Source organism: Eschrichtius robustus, chromosome 1, assembly GCF_028021215.1.
Source record: "Eschrichtius robustus isolate mEscRob2 chromosome 1, mEscRob2.pri, whole genome shotgun sequence".
Classification (NCBI taxonomy): Eukaryota; Metazoa; Chordata; class Mammalia; order Artiodactyla; family Eschrichtiidae; genus Eschrichtius; species Eschrichtius robustus.
In genome coordinates, this window is record NC_090824.1 from 128,740,279 (window position 1) to 128,767,929 (window position 27,651).

A 27,651-nucleotide genomic window follows, 5' to 3' on the forward strand; every position below is an offset into this window, starting at 1 on the left:
ACATTTTAATACTTTAAGTCCTTATCTTAAAATATTCACTTTATAACCTATATTTAACCTCTTTTTTGAGACTCCTCACTCTCTTGAGCTGCCTGAAGCCCTTCTCCTACTGCTGTTGGCAGCTTCCCTTTACTCCACCCTAACTGGTCCCTGAACACTAAAATTTCCTACTTCTTAAGTTTTGTTCCCCCATTCCCATCTTCTCTGCTATTTCCCACATCAGCTCCTATAAAACTTTATTACCCTCCCCCAGATTTTACCTACCTCTTTCTCATTTAGAGACAACATAGACCATCAGGTATGAGCTCTCATAATTCCTTGCTTTTCCACCTATAGCTTAGCAACAACTGCACACACCTGATGCACCTCTCACATGAAAAGCTGTTTAAGGTCAGTCCCTTTACATGTGCATCCCCTTGGTGGAGTTTCTCCATTAACCACCCTCTCTCTTTTGGACCTTCATTCTCTCTGTAATAAACAAAATATTCCTCAAAAATACATGGACCAAAAACTATGTGCCATCCTCTATCATTCCTTCTCTTCCCTTCCTATCTCAGTTAAACTTCTTGACAACTTTGTCTCAACCCTAGTTCTGGTCTGTTAGTGTAAATTCTCATTATTTATTTTAGTCTTATATTAGTTGTTTATTTCCAAGTAGTAATTGAGCACTTTCTTTCAGACACTGTTCTAAACTTGGGGGACAACAGTGAACAAGACTTAATCCCTGTTGGTATGGGGCTTAAATTCTAGAAGGGGAGACAAGAAACATACAGTACACTCTCAGAGAGGGATAAGTCTAGTTAGAACCTAAAGCAAGGTAGATGATGACTAACAAGGAGAGGAGGTGCTATACTGCAGGGGTCCCCAACCTCCGGGCCATCGACCAGTGCTGGTCCACAGCCTGTCAGGAACCGGGCCTCACAGCAGGAGGTGAGCGGCAGGCGAGCAAGCGAAGCTTCATCTGCCGCTCCCCATCGCTCCCCACCTCTCCCCACTGCTCCCCATTGCTCACGTTACCACCTGAACCATCCCCACACCCCACCGTCCGTGGAAAAATTGCCTTCTGCAAAACTGGTCCCTGGTGCCAAAAAGTTTGGGGACTGCTGCTATATAGGACGGTCAGGGATGGCTTCTTTTTTTTTTTTTTTTTAACTAAAAAAATTTTATTTTATTTATTTATTTTTTATACAGCAGGTTCTTATTAGTTACCTATTTTATACATATTAGTGTATATATGTCGTTCCCAATCTCCCAGTTCATCCCGCCACTGCCACCCTCACCCCCCCCACCACTTTCCCCCCTTGGTGTCCATAGGTTTGTTCTCTTCATCTGTGTCTCTATTTCTGCCTTGCAAACTGGTCCATCTGTACCATTTTTCTAGATTCCACATATGTGCGTTAATATACGATATTTGTTTTTCTCTTTCTGACTTACTTCACTCTGTATGACAGTCTCTAGGTCCAAGGGATGGCTTCTTTATGGGAGTGGCATTTTAGCAGAGACTTTAATGTCGGTGAGCCAGCTCAGGGAAGGTCATGGGGAAGATCTTCAAGGCAGAGGATCAAGTATAAATGCTCTAAGGTGGGAAGCAAGCTTGGTGTAATCAGGCCCCACAGGAAGACCATGGTGACTTGAGAGTAGTGATGAGAGGACCTGGGGCCACACAGGAGGCCAGAGAAATAGGCAGAAGCTAGATTGTGTAGGCCTTGTAAGTCATGGTGAGGAATTTATGTTTCAGTCTGAATTTGTTAGGATGTATTGGAAGGTTTCAAGTAGGGGAGTGATGTGATAGGCCTTCTCATTAAGTCAAAATTAAATTCACTCAGAAATACCCAAATATAGCATCTCAGAATCTGTGTACATGTATTTGGGTTACCATCATGGGAATAAGTTGTTTTCCCCAAAACCCATGTTGCAAAGAAAGAAACGGCTCTTTATTGTTTTCAACTGGAAGAGACTAAGAGAGTTTCTGAAATTTTTGCTTGTGGCTCCAGATTTCAATTTTGTTAGTATTAATAATAATCATGATCATTTTAAGGAAAATGTTGGGATGAATATGAAACTAATGTTGCTTGTTCATTTACTACATATCTGTTTATCCCACATGCAAGACACTATAGCCCTGTATTAGGATAAGCACAGACCTTACCCCATGAGTTCTTTTGGCTTAAATACATGAAGATGATAGCCCCAGTTCATCAACAGAAATGTGTAGTTGTTTGGCAGTTGACATGGATTTTTTGCTATTCTGTTAGCACTCTTCCTCCCGGTTCCCGTGGTGGATAGTGGCATGCAAGGAAATGACTGGCTAGGGATGATCTGAGGGCAGGGAACCCGAGGAAGTGACAGGTCACAGAGAGTAAACCAGTGACCTTGGAATCATGAGGAGAAGGTTCAAAGCAACCATTCAACAGATAAATGAGTATATGAGAATACCAATGAGAATACCAATGCCTCAGCTAAGATTAAACTGTCTCTCTGAGTATGTGTCACATAGTAATATCACATTGCAGTGAGACTAAAAAGTTCACGTGTGATTCTCAAGCTATGTGATGTTATAGGGAAACCTTTTAGATCTTTGCAGTTCAAAGGTTCAGATCTTTTCCGAGTTCTGGCATCAACTGACTCATGGCTGTGACTAGAACACCCACCTCTCTGGACTCAGTTTCCCTCCTCTGTCAAATAAAGTCATTGGGCTGATCTTTAAGGTCCCTCCAGCACTAATGTTTGATGATTTGATGAGTCTAAAGATTGCCTAGGCCTATAGGATAGAAATGATAGTAAAACTCAGTAAAAATTCAACTGAAAACCCTCTGCCATTTTTAGCCTGATAAAGAGTTATTTTAATTGCATGAGAACTCATCCGGCTTAGTAGGAACTATTGATTCTAAGTGGATCTGCCACAATTTTTTTTTGCCTCCGACAGTATCTCTCTCTAATGATTATGTCAAGGACGGGATAAATCTGTGATGACACAAAGCCAGCTATGTAAAGATTTACCCATATGGATAGCTAAGGAGAGTGGGATATAACTGAGATTAAATAGATATTTAGAAAAATCAGTGAATTACCTCAAAATGGGATTCTTTTTTGGCTTGTTCCACTAATAATGGTAGTAATGTAATCTTTGGTTTTTTGATTTAGCTTGTTGACTACTATCCATTTAGCTAATTAAGCCCTGATTTATAGCCTATGTAAAAATAAATCTTCTCTTAGCACTTCTTAGTAGTGTATGTGAATAGATTTGCACCTCCTAGTTTTGAGCCACTCAAGCTGTTCACTTCATAAGGGATTGGCCCACTAAACTACATTTCTGAGGATTCCAAATACCACCATGTAAAGCTTGACCTTCTTGAGATTGTTCATCCTTGCAACTGCCAGTTCATCTGAAAGATCGATGAGAACATGAAATGTTTTTTCTACCGTGTTTTCACTTTTCTTGCATCTATAATAAAAATGCCATTTTAGTAAATAAAGATGGCTCACCTCATTGCAGAAGTGTCTTTTTTTCATTCTCTTCCCGGTAGCACCCAGAACCAAAGCATAAGGTTTACTAACACTGTGGTTTTCCAGCTTCTTGTCAGAATCTGGAAACTACAAGCCAAAGTTAATGAAAGAAGTGATCATTTTCCTGCTTTAAACAAGGTAAATACAAAACCAGTATCTTTATATATATGGAATATATATTGGTATAATATTTTTTACAGGGAAAAATAATTTTTTCTCTGTTCAGCTTTAGGAAAACTTGACATAAAAATATTTATATTTGCAAAGTAGACTTAACTGCATTTGAAAAGGATAATATGCTCCATGTCAACATCTTACCAGGCATACTTATAAAGCATCTAGTGGTAAAACTGTTAAATATGAATTTTTAGCCTCTGATAGAAACAAAAATTGTTTCTCAAATATATTGGATAATTCCTTTATGGAACTGAAAGACTGTACACCTCACCTTGACTCAAAGAAAGGTTATTACATGTGGTTAAAATAGTTCTCATATAATCATATCATTAATATGAGTAAGGTAGTGGTTCTTTGCATATCTTCCTGAAATTCTTATACTACTTGATTAAAAATCAAGATTAAAAATTTAACAAACATACTCAAATTTATACTTCCAAATGAATACTGGTTCCTTTGAAATAGTTTCCTGGGGAAGTTATGCCATTATTTTAATGATGTTATTGTTGCTGCAAATGGTTTGCAGTCCCTTCTTTTGAAACTGTTTTCAGAGCAACTTAACCTAGCTGGTAAAATTCATGGCGATTTAAATTTATTTATTTATTCATCTGACAGATATTTATTGAATATGTACTCTCTGTTAGTTGTGCTGATTTCTAGGTTGATGAAAATTAAAAACAAACAACATGACCCCTGCCTTTATCATGTTCACAATCTAGTGATTTTGTTTTTTGGAAACCACCAAAAGCTGAATTTGGTAAAGGTGAAGGATGTTAGTGAATACCATTTTAGTGAAAAAATGTTATGACATAAGGAGTTTTTTTTTTAGCCTCATAAAGTGGTTTTCAAAATTGTATCAAAGAGAATTTCCAAGAAAGAGAAAACCATTTTGTTCTAAGATAGTATCTTTGGAATATGTTGATTGCTTGTCATGGTACCTAATTTGAAGGGTAACATTCATTTAGATAGATGTTAACATTACTATTTTACTTTATTAGTTTTTATGTGTATTTTGAACTTTATACGCACCAGCTTTTGTTTGGTTAATATGAAAATTCTAAGATAGGGTCCTGGTTTACCTTTGAGAAAACTGTTAACACAAGCTAGATACCTAGATATGATTGTCCTATTGATCTTTAGTTTTGCGTATGTATTTAAGTTTACATAAAGTACAGATTCTTAGCCTGTCCTTCACTACGTTCCTTCAGTTTTTACATGTATGTGATTATACACTTGAGAATAAAATGAAAGTATCTAGTTATGCTTCATCTGGAAGTATGATTATGTCATAAATATTGATAAAATTGGACTAAAAAGCTAATTTTACTCTAGACATCCAATGCATGATGTCAGTAGAGAAAAAGAAGTCTCACAATGGATCCACAGAGGAGGGGCCCAGTGCACTTTTCTAGTAGTTTCATTTGTTGTAACACAACATGTTTGTTTCTACAGGGGGATCTTTGGATGTATATAGAAAAATTCCAGAGCATGTCCTTGGAAGAATTGCAGTGGCGGTGAGTATATGGCTTCAACTCTATGAAATTTGGGTGATTTAATCTCTATAGTCAAACATTATTCTCCTTATATCCTCAGGATTTTTTTTTTCTTTTTCTTCAATCCATGCTGACTGCCAGGGCCTTCTTAACTCTCTTATCATTTTTTTCCTTTCTTCTTTTCATAGACCAACCTACAATAATGACATAGACACATGATAGTTTTCAGGCTTATGGATATTCTTTTTTTTGGCCACGCCGTGTGGCTTGCGGGATCTTAGTTCCCTGACCAGGGATCGAACCTGGGCCCTGTCAGTGAAAGGGCCGGGTCCTAACCACTGGACTGCCAGGGAATTTCCTGCATATTCTGACCAGTTCTAGTTTCATGTGTTTGCAGGGACCTTACTACTCTTGTTAACCAGTAAAATTTCCACGATCTTCGGAAAGAAAGCTGTTTTAGGGACATTTTGTAGTTATAGGCATATGATTAGAAAATACTTTTAAAGCCTAAATTATTAAAATAAAACGATCCATAAGAAAATACTACTTTAGTCTTAAAGATTTTTGCAGACTTTTTATGTACTTGGTTTTTAATTTTTTTACCATGTATATCTGGAGTTTATACCCTTTGTGATTTCCTTTTTTCTATATTCACTAATTTAAACTGATGAACTATATCAACTAAACTAACATTACTATATAAACTCCAGATTTCAAATTTGGAATAACATAGGCTAAACAGTGTCTAAGAGAAGTCGTGGGTGGTGTAATAGTAAACAGTTGCTAAACTAAAGGCGCTCTGATAACTTAAGCAGTTTAGTGCAGAACAAAGTGATTATACCATGTACCATTTAATTAAATGGCTGATTTTCACATTCATTATACATCAAACTGACAACACAAACCCTTTAATCCAACATGGACACGTATTTAGTCTTAGTTCATTGTAATTCACAGCTTTCCTTTTTTCTTTCTAATTATTAGTGAGAACTGCCCAGGGTGATGAGAACTTTCTTTCCTGATGCTATTGCTGCTAAGTAGCTTCTAATCTACATGTTTAGGTAGATGAGTATGAAATTTGACTACTTAAAGCACTATTTTAGATGAAAATAAAAATGTTTCATTTCCTCTTTTAATCTCAGGGGGGAATGAATGCTTTGTGGCTTTTGGCAGTTCTTAGCTCTAAAGTTTAAAAACATGTATATTAAAGGGCAAAAAAAAAAAAGGAGGGATACCAATTGAAAAAGCAAAAAGTATGAGTTCTATACTCAATTATCTATCAAACTTGGCTAAAATAGGAATCTGCCTTCTTCAGTAGAGGAGCTTGTTCTTCCTGGACTTCATAAATCTTGCCTCCCTCTTGTGTAGGGCAGCCACACAAGGCCATCGGTCTTTTCAGTTCTACTGGAGTGGGAAGCCTGTGAAGTGAATGGAGTCAGCAAAAAAAAAAAAAAAAAAAATCCAGCTTCAATGCAGGGCTTACCTAATTGAAAATATGACAGTGATTTTAGTGAAAGGCATTTGAAATAAGTGCTAGCCCAAAGCATTATTTGCATTTAACCCTTACATTTTAAAAAATGAGGCTGGTTTTTTTTTTTCTAAAATGTGTCCAATTTCACCAGCTTTTATGGCTTATCAGGTCCTAGTAATGAAAATTGCCTGTGGCCAGAGTAAAAAAAAAAAAATGGTTTTGATAATTTTACTCTTCATCTGCTACTTTTTATAAACTCTGCTAGGGCCTAAGCTTGTATAATACTTCCAAAGTGTGTTTTTTTAATGAAATTTTAGTAGACTACAAAGTTGGATAATCCTTTGCTGCAGCTAACGAACACCAGTGGAAGGGTTCTACCAATCAAAATAAGACTAGCAAATTGATGGTTTGTAGGACATGATTTGTAAAGTAAATGTTCTCACAGCCTGATTGGGTTCCCAGTATCCTTGACCATCACTCCTCTAGTGTTCTGAAGACAGCATCAACATCATTCCCTTGAGTTCCCTCAGGGAGACCAAGGAAGCACATGGGTTCTTTTGCCAAGTCAGAAGGAACAGAATCAGGAGAGAGGAGGGAAATAGGTGTATATTGAGTACTTCTTTATGAAAATCATTGACAAATGTTTTATATACAAATATTATGTCATTTACCCTTCACAGTAACTCTACAGATGATTGTACATATTTTATACAAGTGCAAGATGAGGTGTAGAAAAGTTAAACAGCTTGCCTAGAGATATCATGTAGCTAGTCAGTAATAATTAGAACCCAGGGCAGTTTGACTCCAAGCCCCATACCTTTTCACTCTGCTTTCCTAAGAAAATGAGAAAAAAGAAGAGGAAGAAATGAAAGGGAGAATGAGGTTTAAAAGTAAAAAAGAGAAGTATGAATGAGAGAATACTAGAGTAACACATACAACTGCTTCAGATTCTTTTCATGTCTTAGAACCACATCTAGGCATCTCTTCCTCCCCAAAGTAACTTTATTTTCCAGGTTCTAATAGTCTGGCATGCTATACAGGTCCACAGATCCAACATTCATTACAGGATAGACCCCTGTCAGCCTTTATGGTATGTTGTTCAAATTTTCTCTTGATGGATGTATGGCAAGAGAATATTTTCCCAGAAAAAGAAATCCGTATAAACTGGTTGATTTCAGCCTTACAGCTTGCTTAGTGATTTTTATTACTTTCCACTGGAATCTGGTCTCCTATAAAGAGGAATGCCTTTCTGCCTTTCCCTGCCATCTAACACATTTTATTTTTCCTCTCATTTCTGAAGCAGTGACACTGTGTACTGTATTTTGAGTGCTAATGTTGATTGAAGTTGTCCCTGAAAGGCTGTGCACTTGACATGTCAAGGAGTGAGTGACTGACAGCAGATATAAGTACTTTTAGTGTCAAGGCTTTGTCAAGTCGTTGTGAAACCTAGCTTACTGAATACCAATAATACCCTCTAGATTTTCAGTGGACAGATTTCTAGCTCCCCATGGTTTATTCTTCTTCTAAAGGAAAATGTAGTCTATTTTGATAAAGTTGGAAGAATAATATTTTCTTTTTGAATCTCCAACAAAACTTATAAATTTAGCAAGTATCATAAAATCAGTATTTGTTTTACTTTTTCTCTGCCTGATAATCTGAATATGGTGGATTTCCTTCCCCTGTGTGTTTTCTGATTATTCATTTTCTGTGGGACTAATTTTCAGTGGTGAGTTATCTTTAATGGGAGAGCTTTAAAATATGCAACTAAGCTTATAAGTTGAGAACTTTAACCCTATTTCCAGAGCTCAGAGGGTGATTACTTCCAGCTAAATAAGATGACCTTGTCCTACTACTTGAAGAAAAAATTGTTTTTATTATTGATGTTATTTTTATAAGCATTTAAGGGAATATTTTTGTCCTGTTTCTTCCTTCTGTGTTAGTTATTCCTATTTTCATATTTTCTTTTTTTACTATCTTACTGTTCAGAGTACATGTGTTTTATTGTAATGCCACTTAGTCTGAATCCTGGAAGAAATCATTTGCTATAGATATGTATTCTGTTCTCTTAAAATAGAAAAATATATCACAGAATTGATTATAATGTGTTAGCAAATTTTTCAAGAGTACATTCCACTCAGTGAGAACAATTAAAATATGTTAACTTCTGCTCAGCATTAGTTGATATAGATTTTATCTTCTTCTAGACCTTTAGTATTTGGAAATTGGGTTTTTCCCTTGGCATTTCTATTTTTAATATTGCCCTTGGTCTTTTTTGATCAACTAAAATCCTTGCATATTTAGCTCCAACCCTCTTTTCATCATTCTCAAGATATGTAAATTACTCAGTTATTTCTCATAATGGTAGTTTTTCTTTTTCTTGTATTACTGACTCACCTAAAAATTTCTATAATGATGGGTACTTTAAAATTCTTACAGTAAATTTTTAATAATAGTGGTGTGTTCATTGTATCTGATACCTAATTATAAATAGTCAACCTTGAAATTGGTAAGTTCACACTCATGTGCATACAGGGTCAGTGGGTATGAAAAAAATATATGCATCTCCTTTTACAGCAATTTCTATATAAAGATTTTTAAAGCTTTTAATGATTAAATTTCCCATACAGAAGGTAGCACTTACAACCCCTGTACTTAGGGTCTTGGAAACATCTTCTCTTCAGTACCTTATTCGACTAATTACTCTTAACTTAGTCTGTTAAATTAAAAAAATCTAAAATCTAACTCAGATGTTTGTATTTTCTCATTTATTTCTTTTACTTGCCCTTTCAATGTTGTCTACATGATTCCACACATACTTGCATCAGTCAGACTGGCTTGTGAGGATCATCATCTTGATATACTTTGTTGTTTCCTACCCTAATAGCATTTAAAATATTTGGGGGAAACTTTTTATTTTGAAATTATTTTAAACTTCCAGAAAACTGGTGAGAGTAATACTAAGAATTCCCAAAGATGCTTCACCCAGATTCCCCAATTGTTAACAATTAACCACATTTGGTTAAATATATATGTACAGATTTTTTTCCTGAAACATTTGAGAATAAGTTGCAAATATCATGACCCTTTACTCCTAATTACTCCAGGTGTGTTATTTCCTAAGAACAAGGACATTCTCTTACATCATCACTGTATATGGATCAAAATCAGAAAATGAGCATTGATACATCATTATTATCTAATCAACAATCCTTATTCAGATTTTGCCAGTTGTCCAATAATACCCTTTATAGACCAAAAGAAAAAAATTTTCTAGTCCAGCATCCAATCTTGGATTATACGTTGCATTTAGTTGTCATGTCTGTTTAGTCTCTGTTAATCTAGAACAGTGTCTCAGTGTTTGTCTTCCACAACCTCGATATTTTTGAAGAATACACTGCCCCAACACTGATCATATATTTTTCCCTTGGCTTGAATGCTTTTTTCACTTTTCTTCACATCAATTGAATCTGTTACTCAGGGCCTGGCACTTTGGTAAAGCCTTCCTGACTACTGTCAGGGGAAGCAGTCTTTAGTCCACCCATTGCCTTCATTAGTTAAGTTTTTAAAAAATGTCTCTCCTCGGTCATAAATGTCATGACTTAAAAAAAATTTTTTTTCATGTACGGAAGTATAGAAAATAAGTGAAAATCTTTGTCCCTTTTTCCTGTCCCTCTCCTTTCTGCCCACACCACCACTGAGAACTTTGTCAGTGGACTTCCAGGTCATATTATGTGCACACATATCCATTTCTTTCATTCATCGTACCTTATCTTCAGAACACTGTGAGCTCATTAAAGGAAGGAACCTGTAGCTTATACATTCGGTGTGCCCACAGCGCCTGACACAGAAATGGGAGGTGTTCAATAAATGAGTGTTGGTTAACAGACTTTGGAAGGAAGAAATTACGGCTGATATGATTATGTGTTTAAATGTGGAAAGTTCCTTATAAAAACCATCATTGTCCTGTTTTCTCTTTCTCAATTTAGGTCGTTAAAGGCCTTACTTATTTGTGGAGTTTAAAGATTTTACATAGAGGTATGTACTGAGCTTACAAGCTCTGACTTAATTTGGGGTAGGGTGGGGAGCTCTCCCTATACCTTGATTTTTAAAGTGAATAAATGATCTAATATTTAAGCCAGGTGATATATTTGGTAGTAAGTAAGATGGCTGCTTTATAAATGTTACTTAAAAATTTTTTTCTTCCTTAACTACTCTGATTTAGATTATAAACTTGGTATTGTATTTTTGTGAATAATGTTTACCAAACATGTAAAACGGTGTTTCATAGTATTTGGAAATGACAGGATCTTATTTTTCTTAACTCTAGTTAATTGCAAAACCTTCACTTTCTATACAATTGCATCCCTTCCTTTTATTAACATTTCAAATATCCTCATGCACTGTTCCTTAAGAGATTGCTTTACATACCTTGAAAGTGAAACTTTAAATAAGGGATTGGTAAGTGCATCAGCAATTAGTCTCCTAGTCTATTAACAGAACACATGAGAAGAATAATCAGATACCTGTTGAATGTTGCAAAAGGAACCTCTCTTTGCATTTTTTAATATTCCCAAAATGTGTGAATTCATTTGGAAGTTGGCCTAATGTTACTAACTACTGTTTAATTTTACACGTCTGCTCAGCCTAGCTTTATGCACATTTGGAGAATGCAGCAACATACACATTAGATGTGATGAAAGGAAAGTTTTGTGTTTTTTTTTTTTAAGGTATAAGGTATGAGAGAGAGAAAACAACTGATGTCTTCAATTGTAGTATCACATCTGTCACTAAGGGGTTTTTTTTTTGTTGTGGTGGTTTTAATATCCTAGTGATTCCAAATTTGTGCTTAAATCTTCCTTCCTCTTTTGAAAAGGGTATGTAGATTTTGACAAGCAAAACTTTCAATTCAGTTCTTGAAGGTGTTTATGCTGATTAAATGGAATCATAAACCAAGTTTTTCTTTAAAGCCAGTCCACTCTATTTCTAGAGTATATAGTTGGTACACAATGTAGATGTAGGGAGAGTGAGCTGAGTGTGTATTATTCTACCTGGGAATAAATAAGCATGTGAATACATCTGGTGGGTGAGAAAAAATGGAGCGTTTTCTCCTCCAAGATTAAGAGAGAATGGTTGTTAACATAATATGACTTATATTGCTTCCCTGTATTCCCACCTCCCCACACTCACCAGCCCATAAAGTGGTTATAGCCATTTTAATAGGAATTAACACAGTGGTCAATTCTTGTCATTTTATTGATTTTTATGGACATCTGCTATCCATTTGACAAAGGAACTCAAGGAAGTCATCAATGCTCAGTAGCAAAGCCTTCATTAAAAGGACCTTGCCATGGAAATGCAAATGTTATTTTTTTAAATTAATTTATTTTTATTATTTATCTTTTTATTTTTGGCTGCGTTGGGTCTTCGTTGCTGCGTATGGGCTTTCTCTAGTTGCGGTGCGCGGGCTTCTCACTGTGGTGGCTTCTCTTGTTGCAGAGCATGGGCTCTAGGCACGCGGGCTCCAGTAGTTGTGGCACCTGGGCTCAGTAGTTGTGGCTCGTGGGCTCTAGAGCGCAGGCTCAGTAGTTGTGGCGCACGGGCTTAGTTGCTCCACAGCATGTGGGATCTTCCTGGCCCAGGGCTCGTACCCATGTCCCCTGCATTGGCAGGCGGATTCTTAACCACTGGACCACCAGAGAAGTCCTGCAAATATTATTAAAGAGATCCTTAGGCTCATCCTGTACTGTGGGCACACAGCATGATTCTGGTTTATAAGGAATTCTCACTAGCCATAACTTTCTGTGAGGACTCTTAGTAGCACTAAGAACTATAGTAGATAGGAAAATACTATTCAGTTATTCTGCAGTCATCTTTGTTTTTCTTCTTTAAAATCATTGGTTTTAGTTTTACTCTTCATCTGGAGGAATAATTGAATTTTTCATTCAAAATGGCATCTTGATGGACATGTTTCAAATGGATTTATGTCTGGATCTAAAAATAAAGTCTAAAGTGTTCATCAGAGTCCTGTACAACCACCCTATAATCACTGTGGGCAAGTGTGGTTGACCAGAGCCTCTTAGAGGTAGGTAGGTCCTTCTCCCCAGCTGTGGTTGCAGTTTGGGCTAAGAAGGGTTCTTTGATCAGTGACGTATGAGGGCCTTAGTGGTTTGACTGATTTTGGACATAGAGGTTTCAAAAAGGAATCCTAAGCCTGCACTTCTCTTTTTAGTCTGTGCTGGCCAGTCCAGTTCCCACAGAGAGTAACCACTATAAAATGCCACTGGTTATGGAATGAAGATATCTGTGAGAGGCTGAGTGGGGATGGTGGTAGTGGGCCAGCTAACCCTCTCAAGGGATTTCAGTTTTTAAAATTTATTTATTTAATTAAAGTATTGATTTACAGTGTTGTATTAGTTTCAGGTATACAATGTTGTGTTAGGTACAGCAAAGTGATTCAGTTATACATATATACAGATTCTTTTCCCTTATAGGTTATTACAGAATATTGAGTATAGTTCCCTATGCTATACAGTAGGTCCTTGTTGGTTATCTATTTTGTATTTAATAGTGTGTATATGTTCAGTTTTAAATAGATACCAGTAAGTGAATGTGCATCTGCATCTGTCTAGATGGAAAGACTAATGAATTACAGTGCAGATGAACAGTTATTCCCCAGTAATTATGGGTACTCAGCTATACAAATAGTATGCTGTGGTAGTATACCTCATTAAACATATATGTTTAGCTTTTAAGTTTCCTTGTTATTTGTGGAAACTTTTACCTTCCAGATTTAAAAGTACGTGTTTTTATTGAAGAGTAGAAGAAGCCAGGTGTCCCTGAAGAATTTTGTAAAGCTTTGTCATGAGAAATTTACTCTACATTGAGTAGTTGTTAACTTAATATTTTAGAGGTTTTGTCTATATTTAATAACTTGGATTTCATAAAAATAAGATTAAAGATGCCTTTTTGTTTACCAAAAAGCTATCTAATTTTATCCTTGATTTAAAAATTGTACCTTTTTAGATCAGTTCAATTAAAGATCAGAGCTTTTAAGTTCAGCTAAGGCAATTAAATAGGTAATACACTTGTTTATAGACTTTTGCTATGTAAGCTTATTGCTGTACCTTCTTAAAAGCACATATCCTCATTTTTGCTTTCTTGAATGATGATGGGAGTTCTAGCTGAATATGTGTCACGTTGTCAAATCAAAGACAGTGGTCCTTCTGCGGGAGGGGGAGCCCGGTACAAGCGCTGTGAGAAGACAGAGTGAAAAGATGGTGAAAGAGAAGCACTAATGAGTGATCTAACCCTCCTTCTCCTTTGTCTCGGTCTAAGTACCTGTGTTCTCCTCTGACTGTCATTTTCTTCCCTACCAAATGCCGCCCCTAAAGACCAGGGTTTTGTACTTATGAACACAAATTTTAAAATATTAAGAAATGGATATATATTCAGTTATCTAATGAGAAAAGAGGATAAACTGTTTCTCACATTTAAATGGCTTCCTTAAAGTACAGTGGTCCTGGATTTGTAGCTGTAAATATATGTGTGTGTGTGTGTGTGTGTGCGCGTGTGTGTGTATGTGTATATATGTACATATATGTGTGTATATATAGGTATATACATGTGTATATATATATGTGTATATATAGGGGTGTGTGTGTGTGTGTGTATATATATATATATAGTGGAATTTATAAAATATAGTTAATGACTTCCAGACAAGCTGTTGAAAATCGAGTCTTTCCTATAGTGCAAACCCCATGAGGACTGTAGAGCAGAGTGAAATCTGAGCAACAAGCAGCGACAGACCACCCATCCATCCCATGAAGCTTGTTAGTCTGGTACAGGTTAGTTTATTTGTGTATTATGTAAACTGTAAATTTTTTAAGGAATTGAGGTATATCAGTTGCCATTCATAGTGGATCATCAAATGTTATATTCAACCAGGTTTTACTTTTGTTTATTTTGTTCTTTTTAAGATCTGGTTGAGAAGATATATGTGAAAGTGCTTTATAAACTATCAAATATTAGTAATGCAGGTATGTTTTAATTATATAATAACTGTTATTAGAATTAACCACTTTATCCTGTTAATAAGCATACCTCACTCCCAAATCAAGCCAGGGAGAGAGTTTATTATACTTTGTATTACTAGGTGAAAAATTATGAGAATCTTTTCTTCAGGATAAACATGTGGTATCACATGAGGAAATAATTATTAAAACTGTTTGAAACTTCCACCAAGATAAACTACCGTGGAAAAATTGTCTTTATTAAAAAGCATTCGTGTGAGCCCTGTGAGCATAGCATGTACTGACTGAGTAAAAACAAAGAAAATGAACAGTGAGAAAGTCTGTTAGGCCAGATCTGACATTACAGCAAACATTGCAGCTTAACTTCAAAACATACATTGCCACTAATGAGGTGAGAGCCCTGCATATTAATAAACCTACAGCTCCAGTCACAGCCATCATTACCCACATCAGACATAAATACAAGATTAACACCTATGCCATTTCTTTGGAAGATGTGAGAATGCCCTGGCATTAACTGCTCTCTCTTTCCCTGAGGATAATAAATAGAAATGGAAGGGTAATGAGAATAGAACTTAGATTAAGAAAATAAAATTGGCAGTCAGGCTGGGGCAGTCTTAACACAGATGGAGAAGTTTATAGAAAGAAAAAAACCTAGATAGTTGGTGTCCCAGGATATTTTTGTATATATGAACCTGGTTGGTTTCATCAATTTTCTCTAACAGGAGAGCTTTTTTATATTTTATATTATATATATATATGTATTTAAAATTTTTTTTTGTATTATTCTGAAGGCAAATGCTGCCCAAATAGATTTGCGATTGGAGAAAGTAAGTCTTGTGGTTTCAATAGGCATGTTAGAAATTTCATTTTCTACCCCTGGCTCTACTTTTTATAAATCTGGCCTCATACATATTTTCCAGTTGGTGCCAAAGCCAGTGTTTTTAGTTTGTTCATGGAGCAACTATTTATTTTTATCCCTACTGTGTTCCAGGCAGTTGTCTATGTAGTTGAGATACATCGATTTGTATAAAACAAAAGATTCTGACACTCATGGAACTTATACTCTAGCTGGGGTGGGGCAGGGTTGGGAAAGTAATGTCCGTAAGTAATGAACATAATAAAAAAAAAATACGGAGTGTGTTAGAGGGTAGTTATTAATAGGGAGAAAAGAAAAAGTAGATCAGGCTTAGGGGAGGCAAAGGGCAGGTTGCAGTGTTCATCAGGTAGGCCTCATAGAGAAGATGAGATTGAAGCAAAGGCTTGAAGGAAGAGAGTTGCTAGACAGGAAGGTATGTGGGGGGAGCAGAGCAGACGATGCTGGTGGGATGTGCGTGGCGTGTTCGTGGAACAGCAAGGAGGCCAGTGTGTCACGCTGAGGATAGGGGTGAGGGTATTATCAGCTGTTAGGCAGTGTTACAGTAACCAGGTGAGTTATAGAAGCTCAGGTCAGGGAGACAGTCGTGAAGATGGGGAGAAGTGGTCAGATTATGAATGTATTTTAAACGTAGAGTTAGAATTTCCTGATGGATTGCTTGTGGATTTTTAGAGGAAGAGAGGAGTCAAGTTTGCTTCAACTTTCAGCAGCAGTTCAGTGTGATAAAAAAATGTTTCCTGCTACATTTTTTTTTTCTGCTAAAAGAGAGACCTTCACTAAAATTAAAGAAAAACCTGATAATATCAAGTGCTGACAAAGAATACAGAGCAGCTGAACTCTCATACATTGCTGGTGGGAATATGAAATGGTCCAGCCACTTTGGAAAGCAGTTTGGTACTGTCCCACAAAATGATTTGGCAATCGTACTCCACGCGGCTTTATTCATAATAGCCCCAAACTGGAAACAACTCCATTGTCTTTCAACTGGTGAATGAATAAACAAACTGTGGTACATCCAAACATACAATACTACTTAGCAGTAATAGGGAACAAACTACTGATTCATGCAGTGACACAGATGCACCGTAAGTTCCTTATGCTACGTGAAAGAAGCCAGACTCAAAGGGCTACCTATTGTGTCACTCTACGTATATGACATTCTGGAAAAGGCAAAGCAATGAGGATGGAAAATACATCAGTGGTTGCCCAAGGGTAGAGGAAGCGTTGACTATAAAGCTGTGAGGGAATTTTGGGAGATGTTGCAAATTCTATATCTTGAATTTGGTGGTGGTTATCAGACTGTACACATTTGTTAGAACACTTAGACTTATACACCTAGATAGGATGAATTTTACTGTAAATTATACCTCAGTAAATCAGACTTAAAAAAAAAAGAAGGAAGAAGAAGGAGGCATTCTTTTAATTATTAGCAGTGCAGTGGAAGCTCTACTTTATTATTATTGTTATTTTTTTTCTTTTTTTGGCTGCGTTGGGTCTTCATTGTGACATGCGGGATCTTTGCAGTGCACAGTCTCTTCGTTGCAGCATGCCGGCTTCTCTCTAGTTGTGGCGTGCAGGCTTAGTTGCCCTGCGGCATGTGGGATCTTAGTTCCCCAACCAGGGATCAAACCCATGTCCCCTCCATTGGAAGGTGAATTCTTTACCACTGGAACACTAGGGAAGTCCCATGGAAGCTCTACTTTAGAAAGACGTTTCCCCTGCCCAAACAGACAGACCATTCTTTCAAGGGGTCTGGGTGATTTTGTCATTATCATATCCCGTGGCTCCTGAAAAATCCTACCTAGGTTTGGCCTAGCAACTCACTAGCTTGAAAAAAAAAAAAAAGAATCCTTCATCATTTGTGGATATCTGCAATGTCAGAAAGAGAAAGAGAGAGAGGGAGAAAGAGAGGGAGAGATGGGAGGAGGAAGGGAGAGAAAGAGAGAAACTTAAAAGTTGCTGTTATCCTTGGCCAGCAATTTGGAGCATCTGGAAATTGCACAGATTTTTCTTTCCTTAGTTAACCTGTTTTTTCCTCAGGTATTATTTAAGAACTGTAGATGTGCTGCACTGACTTGGTCTAACTTGGGACAATTTTTAAAAAGCTCAGTTTCTAAGAAGGAATAAAGTTTTATTTAAATTCCCAACCCACTCCCGCTGACTGACTGCCTCGTTGTGTGACCCTGGAAAGGCAGGTGACTCTTACTCTCTGGGCCTCAGTTTCCCCATATAGAAAATGAAGGGATGGCTAGATGATCACTCAAGTTCCTTCAAGTTCCTTCAAGGATTCTGGATTCTTTGATTTGTGACTGAAAGAAGTATGACATATTACCAAGGTACAAAGTAAGTCAGGTATATCGGAGAAGAAAGAAAACGAATGAGAATCCCTGCGAGTAGATTTTGCTATGAAAATAGTAGTAATAGTAATAATAATGAATATTAATTAGGCACTTACTCTGTACCAGACCCTGTTCTAAGTGCTTAACATGTATAAACTATTTTGTGTTCCTTCAAAATGGGGAGCTCTGGGAAATACGAAATATTTTAGAACTAAAGAGGCTAAAATGCAAGCAAATATTAATAATTGAGAATCAAAGCAATGTGGCTTAGCTAAGAATAATGTTGCTTTCTAAACCAAGCTGATATAATCAATACAAAAGACATCTTTAAGGGGAAGGGTTTTTAAACTATAAAGTATACTGAAAATAAAATATTATCATTAACAAAGAGTTATAAAAAGGACATGCAAAGTTACAACTTAGATGGAAAGCAAAGGTATTCTTTTTTAAAAAATCTTTTTATTTTGAAATGATTGTAGATCCACAGGAAGTTGCCCCCAAAATGTACAGGAAGTTCACCTGCAAGGGCATCCTTTTTTTTTTTTTTTTAACATCTTTATTGGAGTATAACTGCTTTACAATGGTGTGTTACTTTCTGCTTTAAAACAAAGTGAATCAGTTATACATATACATATATCCCCATATCTCTTCCCTCTTGCATCTCCCTCCCTCCCACCCTCCCTATCCCACCCCTCTAGGTGGTCACAAAGCACCGAGCTGATCTCCCTGTGCTATGCGGCTGCTTCCCACTAGCTATCTGTTTTACATTTGGTAGTGTATATATGTCCATGCCACTCTCTCACTTTGTCCCAGCTGACCCTTACCACTCCCCATATCCTCAAGTCCATTCTCTAGTAGGTCTGCATCTTTATTCCTGTCTTGCCACTAGGTTCTTCATGACCCTTTTTTTTTTTTTTTTTTTTTTTTAAGATTCCATATATATGTGTTAGCATACAGTATTTGTTTTTCTCTTTCTGACTTACTTCACTCTGTATGTCAGACTCTAGGTCCATCCACATCACTACAAATAACTCAATTTCGTTTCTTTTTATGGCTGAGTAATATTCCATTGTATATATGTGCCACATCTTCTTTATCCATTCATCTGTCGATGGACACTTAGGTGGCTTCCATATCCTGGCTATTGTAAATAGAGCTGCAGTGAACATTGTGGTACATGACTCTTTTTGAATTATGGTTTTCTCAGGGTATACGCCCAGTAGTGGGATTGCAAGGGTTGTATGGTAGTTCTATTTTTAGTTTATTAAGGAACCTCCATACTGTTCTCCATAGTGGCTGTATCAATTTACATTCCCACCAACAGTGCAGGAGGGTTCCCTTTTCTCCACACCCTCTCCAGCATTTATTGTTTGTAGATTTTTGGATGATGGCCATTCTGACTGGTGTGAGATGATATCTCATTGTAGTTTTGATTTGCATTTCTCTAATGATTCATGATGTTGAGCATTCTTCCATGTGTTTGTTGGCAATCTGTATATCTTCTTTGGAGAAATGTCTATTTAGGTCTTCTGCCCATTCTTGGATTGGGTTTTTTGTTTTTTTGATATTGAGCTGCATGAACTGCTTGTAAATTTTGGAGATTAATCCTTTCTCAGTTGCTTCATTTGCAAATATGTTCTCCCATTCTGAGGGTTGTCTTTTTGTCTTGTTTATGGTTTCCTTTGCTGTGCAAAAGCTTTGAAGTTTCATTAGGTCCCATTTGTTTATTTTTGTTTTTATTTCCATTTCTCTAGGAGGTGGGTCAAAAAGGATCTTGCTGTGATTTATGTCATAGAGTGTTCTGCCTATGTTTTCCTCTAAGAGTTTGATAGTGTCTGGCCTTACATTTAGGTCTTTAATCCATTTTGAGTTTATTTTTGTGTATGGTGTTAAGGAGTGTTCTAATTTCATTCTTTTACGTGTAGCTGTCCAGTTTTCCCAGCACCACTTATTGAAGAGGCTGTCTTTTCTCCACTGTATATTCTTGCCTCCTTTATCAAAGATAAGGTGACCATATGTACGTGGGTTTATCTCTGGGCTTTCTATGCTGTTCCATTCATCTATATTTCTGTTTTTGTGCCAGTACCATACTGTCTTGATTACTGTAGCTTTGTAGTATTGTCTGAAGTCCGGGAGCCTGATTCCTCCAGCTCCGTTTTTCTTTCTCAAGATTGCTTTGGCTATTCAGGGTCTTTTGTGTTTCCATACAAATTGTGAAATTTTTTGTTCTAGTTCTGTGAAAAATGCCATTGGTAGTTTGATAGGGATTGCACTGAATCTGTAGATTGCTTTGGGTAGTAGAGTCATTTTCACAATGTTGATTCTTCCTATCCAAGAACATGGTATATCTCTCCATCTATTTGTATCATCTTTAATTTCTTTCATCAGTGTCTTATAATTTTCTGCATACAGGTCTTTTGTCTCCTTAGGTAGGTTTATTCCTAGATATTTTATTCTTTTTGTTGCAGTGGTAAATGGGAGTGTTTTCTTAATTTCTCTTTCAGATTTTTCATCATTAGTGTATAGGAATGCAAGAGATTTCTGTGCATTAATTTTGTATCCTGCTACTTTACCAAATTCATTGATTAGCTCTAGTAGTTTTCTGGTAGCATCTTTAGGATTCTCTATGTATAGTATCATGTCATCTGCAAACAGTGACAGCTTTACTTCTTTTCTGATTTGGATTCCTTTTATTTCTTTTTCTTCTCTGATTGCTGTGGCTAAAACTTCCAAAACTGTGTTGAATAATAGTGGTGAGAGTGGGCAACCTTGTCTTCTTCCTGATCTTAGTGACAATGGTTTCAGTTTTTCACCATTGAGGATGATGTTGGCTGTGGGTTTGTCCTATATGGCCTTTTATTATGTTGAGGTAAGTTCCCTCTATGGCTACCTTCTGGAGGGTTTTTATCATAAATGGGTGTTGAATTTTGTCAAAAGCTTTTTCTGCATCTATTGAGATGATCATATGGTTTTTCTCCTTCAATTTGTTAATATGGTGTATCACATTGATTGATTTGCGTATATTGAAGAATCCTTGCATTCCTGGGATAAACCCCACTTGATCATGGTGTATGATCCTTTTAATGTGCTGTTGGATTCTGTTTGCTAGTATTCTGTTGAGGATTTTTGCATCTATGCTCATCAGTGATATTGGCCTGTAGTTTTCTTTCTTTGTGACATCTTTGTCTGGTTTTGGTATCAGGGTGATGGTGGCCTTGTAGAATGAGTTTGGGAGTGTTCCTCCCTCTGCTATATTTTGGAAGAGTTTGAGAAGGATAGGTGTTAGCTCGTCTCTAAATGTTTGATAGAATTTGCCTGTGAAGCCATCTGGTCCTGGGCTTTTGTTTGTTGGAAGATTTTCACACAGTTTCAGTTTCAGTGCTTGTGATTGGTCTGTTCATATTTTCTGTTTCTTCCTGGTTCAGTCTCGGAAGGTTGTGCTTTTCTAAGAATTTGTCCATTTCTTCCAGGTTGTCCATTTTATTGGCATATAGTTGCTTGTAGTAATCTCTCATGATCCTTTGTATTTCTAGTGTCAGTTGTTACTTCTTTTTTTTCTATTTCTATTGATTTGAGTCTTCTCCCTTTTTTTCTTGATGAGTCTGGCTAATGGTTTATCAATTTTGTTTATCTTCTCAAAGAACCAGCTTTTAATTTTATTGATCTTTGCTATCGTTTCCTTCATTTCTTTTTCATTTATTTCTGATCTGCTCTTTATGATTTCTTTCCTTCTGCTAACTTTGGGTTTTTTTGTTCTTCTTTCTCTAATTGCTTTAGGTGTAAGGTTAGGTTGTTTATTTGAGATGTTTCTTGTTTCTTGAGGTAGGATTGTATTGCTGTAAACTTCCCTCTTAGAACTGCTTTTGCTGCATCCCATAGGTTTTGGGTCGTTGTGTTTTCATTGTCATTTGTTTCTAGGTATTTTTTGATTTCTTCTTTGATTTCTTCAGTGATCTCTTGGTTACTAAGTAGTGTATTGTTTAGCCTCCATGTGTTTGTATTTTTTACAGATTTTTTTTCCTGTAATTGATATGTAGTCTCATAGTGTTGTGCTTGGAAAAGACACTTGATACGATTTCAATTTTCTTAAATTTACCAAGGCTTGATTTGTGACCGAAGATATGATCTATCCTGGAGAATGTTCCATGAGCCCTTGAGAAGAAAGTGTATTCTGTTGTTTTTGGATGGAATGTCCTATAAATAATAATTAAGTCCATCTTGTTTAATGTATCATTTAAAGCTTGTGTTTCCTTATTTATTTTCATTTTGGATGACCTGTCCATTGGTGAAAGTGGGGTGTTAAAGTCCACTGCTATGATTGTGTTCCTGTTGATTTCCCCTTTTATGGCTGTTAGTATTTGCCTTATGTATTGAGGTGCTCCTGTGTTGGGTGCATAAATATTTACAATTATATTTATGTATCTGTTATATCTGTTTCTTGGATCAATCCCTTGATCATTATGTAGTGTCCTTCTTTGTCTCTTGTAATAGTCTTTGTTTTAAAGTCTATTTTGTCTGATACGAGAATTGCTACTCCAGCTTTCTTTTGATTTCCATTTGCATGGAATATCTTTTTCCATCCCCTCACTTTCAGTCTGTATGTGTCCCTGGGTCTGAAGTGGGTCTCTTGTAGAGAGCATGTATATGGGTCTTGTTTTTGTATCCATTCAGCCAGTCTATGTCTTTTGGTTGGAGCATTTAATCCATTTACATTTAAGGTAATTATCTATATGTATGTTCCTATTACCATTTTCTTAATTGTTTTGGGTTTGTTATTGTAGGTCTTTTCCTTCTCTTGTTTTTCCTGCCTAGAGAAGTTTATTTAGCATTTGTTGTAAAGCTGGTTTGGTGGTGCTGAATTCTCTTAGCTTTTGCTTGTCTGTAAAGGTTTTAATTTCTCCGTCAAATCTGAATGAGATCCTTGCTGGGTAGAGTCATCTCGGTTGTAGGTTTTTCCCTTTCATCACTTTAAATATGTCCTGCCACTCCCTTCTGGCTTGCAGAGTTTCTGCTGAAAGATCAGCTGTTAACTTATGGGGATTCCCTTGTATGTTATTTGTCGTTTTTCCCTTGCTGCTTTTAATATTTGTTCTTTGTATTTAATTTTCGATAGTTTGATTAATATGTGTCTTGGCGTGTTTCTCCTTGGATTTATCCTGTTTGGGACTCTCTGTGCTTCCTGGACTTGATTAACTATTTCCTTTCCCATATTAGGGGAGTTTTCAACTATAATCTCTTGAAATATTTTGTCAGTCCCTTTCTTTTTCTTTTCTTCTTCTGGGACCCCTATAATTCGAATGTTGGTGCGTTTAATGTTGTCCCAGAGGTCTGTGAGACTGTCCTCAAGGGCATCCTTTTTAAAGAAGGAATTTGGAAGAAAATTGGAGGCTAATAATCCAGAAGAGTGTAGACAGGTGAATGTTACATACATTTGCTAATACCTTTTAAATGAGATCAGCATAAATGTTAAGACTTAAAAAATGTTATAAGAATATTTATATTATGGGGACATATGTATATGTATAACTGATTCACTGTTATAAAGCAGAAACTGACACACCATTGTAAAGCAATTATACTCTAATAAAGATGTTAAAAAAAAGAATGTATTATATTCCAAATTATTTTATTATAATTATTAAATGAGAAAAGAGGAATGAGATGGTAGAAGTAAAACCTTTGAATTCCTTAGGAAAGGAACTTTGATGTCAAGGTGGTAGTGTTAAAAGAGTACCTTGGTGTATGTAAAAGTTGGGAATTGTGGTGGAAAGAAACTTAGGGAATGATCATTTGCTGGTTAGTGATTCTTTAGGGAACAGATTGTTGGAAAACATTAGTATCAATGGAAAACTAACCTGATGAATTTTAGGTAATGTATGAAGAAATGTAATATGCCCAAACTTTCATAACCTCTTTTGCAGAGATATTTACAGTTGGTGCTTACTCATAGGTGAGTTTTATTTTTGCTATCTGGAGGACCAGACACAGGTTTTAAAAGAACTGGTTAGTGTTTGAGCAACCCAAGACATTTTAAAAGGAATCATCCCCAGTTGGTTTTATGTTGTAATACATGATGATGAGAGGACTGGGGTGTGTGGGCTCCTTCCCTAGGCTTTGTGACTGCTTAGCCAAATGTGTCTGGAGGGAGGCATTTAGCAAGTGCTGATGGTGGGAGCACAGTTACATCTTGGCTCCTGTTTTTATTTTTATTTATATATTTATTTATTTTAACATCTTTATTGGAGTATAATTGCTTTACAATGGTGTGTTAGTTTCTGCTGTATAACTAAGTGAATCAGCTATACATATACATACATCCCCATATCTCCTCCTTCTTGCGTCTCCCTTCCACCCTCCCTATCCCACCCCTCTAGGTGGTCACAAAGCACCGAGCTGATCTCCCTGTGCTATGCAGCTGCTTCCCACTAGCTATCTATTTACATTTGGTAGTGTATATATGTCCATTTGGCTCCTGTTTTTAAATTGTTTAAGTATTGTCCTTTAAATGTAAATATTAATCACATGCCAGTGATGTAGTAGATCGTAACTTATGAACACTTGGGTTTTTGGCAGAAAAAAAAAGACTTAGCCCATTAACTGAGGTAAACAAACTAATTTAATGGCTCTGGGTTGTTGGTTTTTCTGCAGCTCTGACTCTCCACACAAATGAACATCTCTAAAAATTAAACCTCCTTCCCCACGTTGGTCATTCATTCTCTTTCCCTCGAGTAATCACTAGGGATTTCTGTATTTGTGGTAATGATTTTCAAGACAAGAAACCCCGTATAGCATTACTTAAAAGTGTTCTTTTAAGGAATGCATGTCTAGAGTATATGAAAAACTATCAAAATTCAACAGCAAAAAAACCCAAACAATCCCAATAAAAAATGAGCAAAAGACATGAAGAGACAGTCCACTGAAGAGGATATACAAATGGCAAATAAGCACAGGAAAGGATTTCAGCATCATTAGCCGTTAAGGCAATGCAAATTAAAACCACAGCGAGATATTACTACATACCTACCAGCATGGCTAAAATTTTTAAAATAGTGATAACACCAAATGCCGGCAAGGATGCAGAGAAATTAGATCACTAATACATTGCTGATAGGAATGTAAAATGATACAGACCCCCCGGAAAACAATTTGGTATTTCTTGAAAATCTAAACATGCAACTACCACGTGACCCAGCAATTGCACTCCTGGGCATTTATCCCAGAGAAATGAAGACTTACGTTTACACAAAAAGGAGTACACAAATGTTTATAGTAGCTTTGCTCATAATAACCAAAAACTGGAAACAACCCCAGCGTCCTTTAATGAGTGAATGGTTAAACAAACTGTGCTACATTCATACCATATACTACTACTCAGCAATAAAAAGGAATGAACTATTGATATATATAACCTGGATGAATCTCCAGAGAATTATACCAAGTAAAAAAAGCCAGTCACAAAAGGTTACATACTGTGTGATTCCATTTTTATAAGATTCTTGAAATGACAAAATTACAGAAATGGAGAGTAAATTAGTGGTTTCCAGAGGCTAATGAGAGGATGCAGGGGTAGGCGGGAAGTGGTGTGGCTATAAAAGGATGTGGTGATGGACACATTCTCTCTCTTGACTGTATCAGTGTCAGTGCCCTGTTTGTGATATTGTACAACAGTTTTTCAGGATGTCACTGTTGGGAGGAAATGGGTAGAGGGTATACAGGATGTCTATTATTTTTTACAACTGCATGTGAGTCTACAATTATCTCAAAATAAAGAGCTTAATAATAAAGAATATGTGATTGTTCTATGATTGTCTGCATTTGGGTGATCTACTTCATCAGAGAGGGTGGTCCTGGACTTAGTTTTTCTTTTATCCATGTGTCTGTGGTAAGATTTATCATAGGCAGAGTCATCCCTTTTAGGACATCTCTAAAAGGGTGAGGAACCCAGGGGACTTACCGTGCAAGCCACCTCCCCCTCCCTTTCTAAAAATGAGTATCAGCGGAAGCCTTAGGGAAGAGAAGAGAAGAGGTCATGTGCCATAGAGGGAAGGAATACAAATAGTCTGAGAGGGTATTTAGTCCTCCTGTTACCTCCCCTGAGACCCTTCTGCCTTGCTGGGGATTGGGATTTAAAGTAGATTATGTGATCATTGTGGGTTTGACTCACAGTTCTTTATGGCACCTGAATATATGCCCCTCACCTTTATGATGAGCCCCTGTCTAACCACCCAGCACAATGCACTCGGTGGTCTGATGAATGTTTGATTTCACCAAGCCCTGAGCACAGCTTTGTCTCTTATGCAAACTATGAAGTTTTAGGATCTTATCAGAGGGAGAGGGAGAACAGCTGTATGCTGGGTCATTTCTGTTGGTAGAGGTTGGAGGCCACAGTTAATTTATGGCACTGATTGTGTGCCAGTCCATATTTGTTAGATGAATAAATTGAATCACAGTTTTCTGGGAATAATATTTTTCTCCTGGAATTTTTTGTAGTGTGGCTTAATTGGATGACCTTTGTTCCTCTTTAGTATTAAAGTAAGATATTTATCCTCAGAGAGAATATCCTGCCAAGAATGTTTAGCAGTTAGAAGACCTCTCCATGTCTGTCCCTTTCTCCAAAGGCATGGTTTAAGGTGGTCAGCACCATGGAAATTAAATCCATTCTTTTGCTGTTGGAGGATTAAGTTCCTTCTGGATTGGGTGCAGTTATTATTGTTATTAATATTATCATTCATTGAGTGCCTTTCTGTGTTTCAGATGAGGAAACTAAAGCTTAAAAAGGATAAATAACTTAGTCATAAGGAAGGTGATAACTGGTGGGTAGCCTAATGGAATAGATCTATATTTAGGGTCAGATCCAGATTTAAGTTCTGCTTCTGCTTCTTCTTAATACAACTCAGCTATGTGACCTTGGATCAGTTCCTTAACCTCTTTGAGATTGTAGCACTTTGTCTGGCACATAATAGGTATTGTTATAGTTCACATAACTGCTTCTCAAGACAAGCAGCAAGAGGTTAAGTGAAAGAATAGTTAGAACCGTCCCCAAACTTCCCTCCTATATCTACTTTATGTGAGAAGTGGAAAAATCTAAAATAAAATGTATGAAGATCAGCCCAGCTATTCAAGGTCAAAACTGGGATAGTAATCGAGCCCATAAATTGAGATGAGATTTATCTCATAAACATAATACAGTTTGTTAAGGCTTAAGAGTTAGGATTGTAGTCTATAGTTGTGTGACCTTGAGCAAGTAATTTCATTAACTTCAGCCTCAATTTACTCATCTATAAAATGGGGTTAATAATAGTACCTATCTCAAGGGTTATAATGAGAATTAAATGAGATATAATATGTATGAGGATAATGCATTTAGTCCAGTGTTTGGCATATAGCAAGTGCCAAAGAAGTGTTATCTCTAATTTTTGTTATTTCTTTAGAACAATTTACCAGAGTTGGTCTTCTGGACATGCTACTCCAAGTCAACTCTACGCTCAAAATGTATCTTATAATGTATTTATGCGTTCAGTGTTGTATTCCATTGCTTTCTTTCCTTTTTCACTGAAAAACTTGTAATTGGTGGTATCTTAGACTTGTGGGAATTAAGTTGTTCAGAACTGGGGCAGAGTAGGTCCCTTCCGACCCCCAGGAACCTGTTCCTCCACGCCCGGTATTTCCCATACATCAAACAGAGGATGTTGCTGGGTAGGAATCTAAAATCCACTATATTAGAAGGAAACCTCTTTTACTTACTAAAAGGAAG

General features: G+C 36.6%; 1 protein-coding gene across 5 annotated transcripts in view; it reads left to right on the plus strand.

Moving 5' to 3' along the window:
* Positions 1 to 27,651, plus strand: part of MAP2K5 (mitogen-activated protein kinase kinase 5) — a 263,644-nt gene that overhangs the window by 101,132 nt on the left and 134,861 nt on the right. For all 5 annotated transcript variants that reach the window (XM_068554385.1, XM_068554405.1, XM_068554395.1 and 2 more), the window contains exons 12-13: positions 5,137 to 5,198; positions 10,635 to 10,683. In XM_068554385.1, the coding sequence (XP_068410486.1) occupies positions 5,137 to 5,198; positions 10,635 to 10,683 (111 nt within the window). The remainder of the gene's footprint in view (positions 1 to 5,136; positions 5,199 to 10,634; positions 10,684 to 27,651) is intronic.